The sequence below is a fragment of the Gobio gobio genome, assembly GCF_949357685.1.
Source record: "Gobio gobio genome assembly, chromosome: 1".
Taxonomy (NCBI): domain Eukaryota; kingdom Metazoa; phylum Chordata; class Actinopteri; order Cypriniformes; family Gobionidae; genus Gobio; species Gobio gobio.
Genome location: NC_137097.1, coordinates 21,117,942 through 21,127,882, shown reverse-complemented (window position 1 = coordinate 21,127,882; position 9,941 = coordinate 21,117,942). Strand labels below are relative to the sequence as shown.

The following is a 9,941-nucleotide window of genomic DNA, read 5'->3' as shown; positions in this document are numbered from 1 at the left end:
ACAGCAGTTTTACAAAATGGCTTTTTATTTATTTTTATTAAACAGTGGTTTACTGAAGTAGAAAAAAAAGTTTCTGTCCTTGAATGAATTAAATTATAACGAAGTTTATTGAAGATATTTCTGTAAATTATATAGGGAGCCCTTACTTGCACATTAATATTAAAGGTTAACAACAGAGCCCAAACCAAGACATCACTAACAGGTTAATTAGAATATAATGAATATATAGGCTAATATAGAGCATATATTTAGTGAAAGAGTTGATTTCTCTAGTGAGTAAAATTCTGTGGACACTGAATGACTGCCTGAGGTAAATGTGATGCTAACGTTAACGTTCATGACATTGTTTAGTTTACAAGCAGTTATATTGACGTCTTTCCACTGTTGAAACACTGATTTAGCGATTACACCACATATGATACGTGACAGTAAGCTGTAATGTATCCTCAGCATACCTTCAGTTGGTCATTCATGTTTATTCTTTAGGAAGAGATGATCGATTGCCTTCACAGATGATCGTGTTCACAAGCGGCCGCTTGAACTGTGACCAGTGATCAGTCACGCTAGCCTGGCTCCGCCCTCCTACGTACTTCCGCTCAATTTTCCTTCAGTACTACGTCTGGGACTGCGGTGTATGCTTAGGTTTTCCCCCGAACAATTTTTTACCGGTCCAATCAGCGAACAGAGGGAGTGGCTGAGAGCGATGACGTTGTGTCGTGCGCTAGTTTGAGTTGCAGTTCAGTAATGGCGGTGGTGAAAGATGCGAGTGTGTGGCAGCGCTGACGAATGTCCAGAAGTTAAAAGTGTGGCGAGGTGGACGAGCGAGCGAGACCGGTGTGCGTGATTGAGACACACCGGTCTCGAGTCCTCTCATGAGGGAGCACGGAGGCATATAAGGACGAGCGACACCGCTGAAGGACGAGAGAGGACCAGGCCTGGATTTTAAGTTGGGTTTTGTTATGTTTGTGCGCGGCAGTCGTCCGTGAGGGGCTACCGCTTTTACTTTCATTTTGTGTTTATTATTTGATTAAAAGTTGTTAAACGTTCGCCGCGCCCGCCTCCTTCTTCCCTGAACAAACGAACTCCCGTTACACAGAGCAAGAACAAACACTGCTGTACTGCTGATGTTGTGGTCCGGGAAAAGTCTTTTCCAGCTCGCTCCGTTAGTGGTGAAGGAGTTGCTGAAGCCGTCCGTCTCCCACCACCCGCGAGAAAAACCCAGGCTGAATTATCGACATTTGACAAACACCAAGGTCGTGTGGTAATTTAATTGCTGTCCGAATCCACATCTCTGAGTTTTCAAGAATATATCACTTCAAAACTCACTGTTTATATCCTTTATAGACCCCTTCAGAGCACCGTGCGGTTGCGTGAGCTGTAATTTGCATTTCTAGACTTGTATTTCTTTAAATACTGGCAAGTGTTTACAAGGGCAAAATATTTCACCACCGCTCAAAAAATAAAAGAAGAAAAGCACGTAAACATTTGAATTGGGCTGTTATTCAAGGCAGCATTTATTCTTATCATACTAAGAATATGACATTTTATTGACAGCATACAATCATGTTATGATTGCACGAGATATGCACCACGAGAGCAGCGCGTTCCGATCACAAAACTCTCCTCTCCACCGGGAAAAAATCACAATCCGAATGCACAAGGTTTTATTACTGACACTGAGGTGGTGTGCACAGTTAATGTGAGAAAGGCGAATGGCGCGTGACATACGTCACGACCAAACGTTAGTGATTGGTTAGGCAGATCCAGAGTGACTCTTGGCAGATCCAATAGTTTTAAACTTCAACAGAGAACCCGCCTTCAAGGAAGTAAACGCTTATCAATGGAGAGTGGCCAGACTCTCTGTACAAATAAAATGTACGAGAGTCTGGTAAAACCAGGCTACAGTCACGCCACATAGAGCGTCAAAATGGCATTTATCGTTTGAATTTCATGATAAAATGGACTGAATACTTATGTTCATGTGGGAACTCAGATTGAAGTATGTTCCGCGCTTAAAACAAGCCGACTGTTAAAGATTGCACTCGGAAACAGTTTCAGTACAGGCGTGCAACGAACTGAAAGCCCTGTACCGAAAGCGGTTCGGTACAAATACATATACCGGTTCACCCCTACCAATTGTCAATGATGGCTGACCTGGCGCTTTTAGAAGACGCATATGCGCCCTTGAGAAGGGAAAGAGTGTTTCAGGAAAGGCGAGATCTTCTGAATGAATCAGATGAATGGCTGATGAGCAGATTCCGTCTTCCAAGGCATGTTCTCCTGGAGCTGTGCAATAACCTGGAGCCCTACCTCCAACGTGAGACCCGGCGGTCAAGGGCCTTACCTGTTCCAGTCCAGGTTCTCTCCACACTGGGGTTCTTGGCCACTGGAACCTTTCAACGGGAGATTGCTGACAGGTCTGGCATATCCCAACCCACCATGAGCCGCATGCTGTCATCCGTGCTGGCTGCCATCAGGACTCTCATCCCACACTACGTCCAATTCCCATCCGACAATGCCCAGCAAACAATGATTAAAAGGGGGTTTTATGAGATTGCTGGTGCAATTGACTGTACCCACGTGTGTCTGAAACCACCATCGGTTAATGATTACGCATACATCAACCGCAAAAAATATCATTCAGTCAATGTGCAAATTATTTGTGATGCCAGATTCTGCCTATTAAATGTTGTGGCACGATGGCCTGGAGGCACCCACGATGCCTTCATTTTTGAGCACAGCAGCGTGCGCAGACGGCTGCATGAGGGCGCATTGAGGGGTCATGGTTATCTTTTAGGGGAGTAATAAGAGCAAATTCATTTTGCAAAATATATTCGTTTCATAACCTCTCTTTTCCCATTTAGGTGACAGGGGTTATCCTCTTTTGGACTTTTTGATCACCCCTGTGCCAAACCCTGTGACGCATCAGGAGCGCAACTTCAACCACGCGCACGCAGGAACACGAGCCACTGTGGAGTGCTGCGTGGGGCTCCTAAAAGGTAGATGGCTCTGCCTGGTACACGCGGGGGGCACCTTGCTCTTTTCACCACAGAAGGTGTGCAACATCATTTTGGCATGTGCCGTCTTGCACAACATGGCTGAGATCAACCGTGTGCCATTTGACGCGCTGGCCCCAGACCCAGAAGTGCCAGTGGAGCAGTGGGCAGCACCACCGGCTTTAGGAGCTGTTCAGCTCAGACGGGACCTTGTTCAGCGGTTTTAAGGGTAAGTTAAAATAACACAGACTTGAATGGTTGTGAGGGTGACAGTAAAGAGAGTTTTGGATGGACATTCAAATGCCATTTGACTTAAAAACAGCACTGGCTACCTTAAGGCCTGCCCTTTTATATTCCACTATTGCATATAAAATGCACATATATAGGACATATATTGTTTTTCCTGTGAAACAAGTAGAAATTAATTATTGCCATATGGCAATGCTGTAACATAATGGGTTAAATTGAACCTCATTGTAAAGTGAGTAGCGGTTTATAATAAGTTTCCATTTATTAACATTAGTTATTGTCTGAATTAATGAAAATAACCCAACAATATTTTTTTTAACTGACATGAACAAAGATAAATAACACAATGTGAATATTATATTGATGATTTTTAGTTTGTATTACTTAATTAATGGACAATGTATATCCAGCTGTTTGGTATCACAGAATAAACCTTAAGAGTGATCAGGACCCAGACTTGAAGTAGCTGTGAAGTAGTCACAACTCGCTAGTGTGAATTGTTGTAGTTACAAAAACAGCCATTTCCTTTAATTGACATAGTGCTTAAAACTATTCTTTTTGGAATGTGCCTTTACATATGATAATCACAGGTGATTGCTATTGAGTTTATCTAGCTAGACCAGAAGTTAACACATTCACCAGCAGTAAAACAATCAGATACAGAATTAAGACAGAAAAGCAAATAATCATTGTAAGCTATTCATCTAAACTGTCTATAAAAATCATTGTAAATAACCTGTTCAGTTTTAACAAGTGTATCATCTGTATTTGCTTTGGCCATTATTATATGTTCTGCTCTACTCTTTGCAGAAGGTGGAAAACTAAACTAAAACTACTTAATTTTATGATTACATACTGGTAGTTGATGGTAAACCGTTAAAGTAAATACGATTTTACTACCTAGCTGTGATTAAATATAATTATGTATTTGGTCAGAAGTCTATTGACTGTTTTCCAGAAAGACTAGTGATAATAAGATAGATAGTAAATCACGACACCAGTGTGTTTGCTTTGTCATTTCTTGCCATCATAAACACACTGTAGAGATTTAGAGTTTTTATAGCAATAACTGACCAATAAATAACCAACTAACTATTGAAAATGTTTAATTTTTAAAACTTTTGTTTTGACCTTCAAATAGCAGGCTTTTAATTGTATTGTCTGGTTTTCTGACAGTTCAGATATTCATGGCATATTTACAAACTGAGGACACAAGTACATTGTCATTGGTATTCAGCTACATCTATGTTTTGATAGTATTCCTGGGGACCAAAGTCATTTTGTACAATGAAGTTCATTCTAAAGTTAAACTATGCATGCTATGAGCAGTTTAAGCAGCAATAAGCATGAGCATCAAAATGATTTTGGTCCCCTGTTAGATGGTAATGTATGACACCTGTTTGACTGCTTCACATTAAAGCTATCTCTAAATGTAATAACAATGTTTGCAACGTTTCTGATGTCTCCAGAGGTCTGTTTTTACATACATGGCAAAGCAAAACTTGCAAGGCAGATAGTCCATTGCTGTTGACTCATAAGTTGCTTGCCTTTTTGGTACGATCTCTCCTTTACCAGAATTTAGGACTGACATGTTATGTTGGTAGTTTCCTATGTTCCTTACTTTGCTCAATAAAAGATTATGCATGGCTGAGCCTTGCCTGTGTGCCAGTGCCTTTGCAACTTCAACTTTTTCAGAATGTTTCCGTCTTAGATGTCTTGTGATTTTTGCAAAAGGCTTCTCACAGTAAAGACAGTAATTTTTCTTGTCATAGATGCGTTGTTGTACACTGTTTGAGGACATTTTCACTTTGATATGTTGTTGAGAGCTACAGCCATGAGCACTTTCATCTATTTCCATCCAATTCTTCATAAGTGGTTGTCCTTGGATGCCTTCTGTTACTTTAGCTTTTTTTGTTTCTTCTTCTTCTTTTTCTTCTTCTTCATCTGACATTTCCAGGGAAAATGATGTTTTGTGTTGTTCAGTGTTGTTCTGAAATAAAGAAACACAACTTAAATGTATTTGCAAATTATAACAATGTTGTAAATTCAACTTTTCCCCATAAATTAATAGTCTATGCATTATTCATCACCCGATCATGTAATTAAATGGCTAATTACCATTTCACATTTCACCATTTCAGTGTGAGAAGATGAATCCATCATGTCACTGCAGACACTTTCTGGCTTATCACTGTCATCTAGGAAGTCCATCTCATTTGATGTTTGGGGACAGCAAGCCACTGTATGGGTTATGTCCTGTAAAACATGGATCCATGTAACAAATACCCGATTTAAGGTCTGTTTTTTCTCTAGAGCCTGCTGTTTATCTCATAATATTGTGTCTTAGAATCACTGTTGTCTTTTGAGTCTTCAACTGTTTATAATTTAAAATGGAAATTAAACTGCCTACTAAATAGATGATCAAATACTTACTTCATTGTTGTTGTTGTTTGTGGTTCCAGTGGGATCAGACTGGGGTGTGAAACCTGTAAATGCACAACAATTGTTATCTATATCCAATAATTTAAGGATTTTTTTTTTTTTTTTTTTTTAATCTACAATATGTTTTATCGATGAGGTGAAGAGAGAGTGCAAGTCTTGGAACATACATGTGAAAGACTGAAGGCATTCCTCAATCGTGGGACGTTCTTCTATAGATGTAGATAGCATTCTGCTAATAATATCTTTTTGTTTAGTCCATCTTTCCTCACAATGAAGAGTGAAGTTACCCATTCTGACATTTTGAGATAGTCCAACTGGATCCTTGGAGTAGGGTGTAGTTGTCTGATAGGGGTGTTGCCCATTTGTCAAGATGTAATGCACCAAGCATCCTGCTACCTACAATATATAAGATTATTTCAAACAATGTCCAGTGATGGTCACTTAACTAAATGGTACAGAATGAATAAAGATGATTGAAATAATGAGAAAATGAAATATGAAAGCTGCTTTGAATATTGACATTGAGGACACTTGGACATAGAACAAGTGCATGCATTTTTGGCAGAACTGATGATTACATATTTTCTTTTGAAAAATCATTGTGGTCACAGACTGAAATATTATTATAACTGCAAACATGTAACCTGTTAATCTACACCCCATTTTGAACCCTAACACAAGACATGTCATCCCTAAATTAAATAGATATAGTTCAAGGTTTTTGACTGTCTGCTTAATATCTTTATTGTGATGGTCCCCAATAGACATTATATTGACTATAAGTAACTTTGCAAGTCTATGTCAACTTAATCTACTAAGCCTGCCAGTCTACTAATACTCTAATGAGAGTTAGCAGAGATGTTGGTGCAACATTACTTATAGTTAAGAGAATGTGTTAAAGGGACCATCAAAATAAAGTGAAACCAAACGTTGTTTAGTCAAACGCTCTCATAATGACCGTATAGCAGTTTTTTTCCTTAGATTCCTTAGAAATTAGATAACTGTCACTATGAGATACAGTAGTTATAGTTAAAGATATGTCAAATATTTAGGCTTGAGTCTTTAACCTTTTAAATAATGTACAGTAAATTTGAACTATTGCAAATAAAGAACACTTTAGTGTGCCGGCATCTCTCACAAATTAACAGGATTTAACATGACTTTATCAACCCTGACTCACCTGGATATCTGATTCTTTCTTGTACTTGTATTGCATTCCTCCAACATCTTCGTAACTTGACCAAGAAAAAGATCCAGCCATTTGAGGGAGCAATGTGGTTTGTGCCAGGTCCAGTTTTCTGCTTGCTCCAAAATCTGCAATGTACAGTTTATTGTTGATATCTGTAGAGAAGTAAAATGCTTGTTAAAAAAAGACACTTAAATTGACATCCACATTGTCATATACACATATATTTTAAATGGAAGTTACTGCTGATAAACGCATATTACAGGATAACCATAGCTATGGCTAATCCACAGAATGCTCTTACCAAACAAAATGTTTTCAGGCTTCAGGTCTCTGTGCAAAATTCCATAAGAATGCAGTTCCTGAAGTCCTTGCAGTAACTCCTGGCAGATCTCTAGTCTTCGATTCTCTGTCAGACTTTTTCTTTCAGGAAAATCCTTGTTTTCAATCAGCTCCATCAGACTGTATTCACAAAGAGGGGAGACAAAATAGGCAAAGTAAGTGTCTTCCAAAACTGAAATGGGTTGCAGAAGGTGTTCTGCTTGTATGTTTTTTGAACTCAGGAAATTAGCCATTTCCATTTCAGTTTTGGAAACATGTTTGGCCACTCGTTTTACTGCAACTTTGCAGTTGTGAAAGATTCCTGGGAAAATCTCGGCAGCATTGCATCCATCTGCAATCTTAATTTCTGTGTTGATAACAAGGTCATCAATTTTCATGACACCAGGCTTTAAGTCAAGGTTTTCAAATGAATTCTTCCATCGTGATTCCTGCAAAATGCATAAAAGTTTTAAAATTTTTGCAAAGACATATTTAAATTTGAAATTTTGTTGATTTCTTAGTAAATTCCGATAAAGGAACAAGCCTCTATACATATATTTACCATATTTTCCTTGATCTCTCTGAAAGCAGGAGTAATAGTTTTCTGAAACAAATTACATTAAAAGCATGGCATTAATATTTATAGAATCAAGGCATAATTTTAGCCATGATAACACAGATTTCATTAATTAGTTAATTACTTGGGTTTACATGAACTAAGAATGAAAAAACTTCTGTAGCATTTACAAAAGTTGTATTTGTTAACATTAGTTATTGCTCTGTGAATTTACATGAATAAACAGTGTACAGCTGTATGTTTGTTATCTAATATTAACAATGATGAATAAATACTGTAATGTTAGTTGATACATTAACTAATGTTAACAAATGAGACCTGTGTCAGCAAGGATTTTTCACTACTTGATGAAATAATGAAAATAAGACACAAAAGTATAGAAATATAAGTTGACATACATGTCTCCTTGGGCAATTGGGATCTCTATAGTCATACATAATTTCTTCTCCCTCGTTGATTTTTGTTATAGCAAATGCACACAGATGTGGTCTTTTCTTTTCATCCATAATCTGTTGGTCACAAAATCACACAAAAGACACAAATGAAGAAAAAAACGACAAAAACATTATTTTAATATTTGCCTTGTTTGTCAAATTATGCTATTCAAGAAAAGGCTGTATAAAATGTGTAATTAAAACAAATAATAAGAAAACACTTAAGACAGACTTACTATTTTAATTTTGCTGTTTGGCTTGATGTGATCATCATTTATGAATCTTCCAAGTCGTTCTGTATCTTTACTGCCATCAACACTGTGTGGTTAAATATTTTAAAAACAGTTTTGAAATGCCATAATGTCATTATATATAATTAGAACATTCCTTCATTTAATCTTACCAGTAAGATTGTCCATGAAAGGAGTAGAAATACAAAAATACTGCATCTTCAGCTGAGTACTCTTTGAACAGAGTCTCTCCTTCATATCCAGTGATGTGTCTTCCAGCATACTCCAGCAGGAATTCTCCTGGCTCAATGTTTTTGGTGGCAATTACTCCAAAACCTAATAAATATGATAAAAGTGTAATAAAATTGTTTAGGGTGGCTATTTTAAAGTATTAAAATAAAGTATTTTAAATGGTAGGCTTACTTTGAAAACAACTACAATACCTACATCTTAAGATCTTTAGACAGTTATATAAAAATAGCAAGACCACTCACACATCTACACAATAGATATTAAATTAGAGATAGCTTAGCCTAACATAAATACAGGAACACAAACAGATAGCCTAGATCCACATTTAACAGATCCACCTTTTCTCTTGTGTATTTTGTTTTAACAGCCTGCTCTTTCTAGCTACATAAACCTAGCCCTTCTTAGACATAGTGACTAGAGTAGTGACTAAACTGAGTTTTGCTAAATCATAGAGTAATGATGGCAGAATTGTATGTAGTAATAATTTACCTTTTTCTTGACTCATGAGTTTCTTCTCAAATGTGTCTTTATCTTTCCCAGAAGCAATGAAGTACAAAGCTTCCTTTTCAGGACAAACTCTTCTGGGTCTCATTTCCCTGTGAAATATTTAAAAATATTTTATGCTGGATGTGATAAGTAAAAAGCAATAATAACAAAAACTCTTTAGAATTGCATAGACAATACATGATGTGGGTGGCATTATGAAAAGATGTAGTAATGTAAATATATTACAAAATTTGGTAAAACTTTATAATAACTTGAGCTATGAATCATTAGTTAAGCATTAGTAATCAATTAAGTAATCATTTATAAAGCATTAATATACATTGATAAGCAGTTTATAAATACAGCTATACGTGCTTTATTCTTGCTTTAAGTATTTCATTATTACAAACCAGTTATTTAAGATTTGTCAGTGGTTCATAAGATCACTTAGAAAGTGTAAGTAAATGATTAATAAACTATTTAAATGTACAGTCATACATATTATTCAGACCTATAGTGATAGTTACTCAATGTGTTAATAAATACTTTTATTTTTTATTTAACATGTATTTATACTGTAATTCGTGATTAGTTCAGGTAGTTCTAAAGTATTTAGTAGTGGTCAGTTCACTTTTTTGTGAGCTCATCTAAAGTGAGGACTAATTATGCCTTATAAAGAATTCATAAAGGAGATTTAAAGGCTCGGTTATCTTCTAAATAGAAAAAGAAAACATAATTTACTTATACTTTCTAAGTGATCTTATGAAC

The 9,941-nt window shown here is 36.8% G+C and overlaps 1 protein-coding gene across 1 annotated transcript; it reads left to right on the top strand.

Annotated features, from left to right (window-relative positions):
* Positions 1-2,145: 2,145 nt before the first annotated feature.
* LOC307119368 (putative nuclease HARBI1) lies at positions 2,146-3,223 on the top strand (the record flags this gene model as incomplete). The annotated part of the gene is made up of 2 exons (XM_079805601.1): positions 2,146-2,779; positions 2,865-3,223. The coding sequence occupies 2 exons, from the start codon at positions 2,146-2,148 to the stop codon at positions 3,221-3,223; spliced, it is 993 nt and encodes a 330-aa protein (XP_079661727.1).
* Between the last annotated feature and the right edge of the window lie 6,718 nt (positions 3,224-9,941).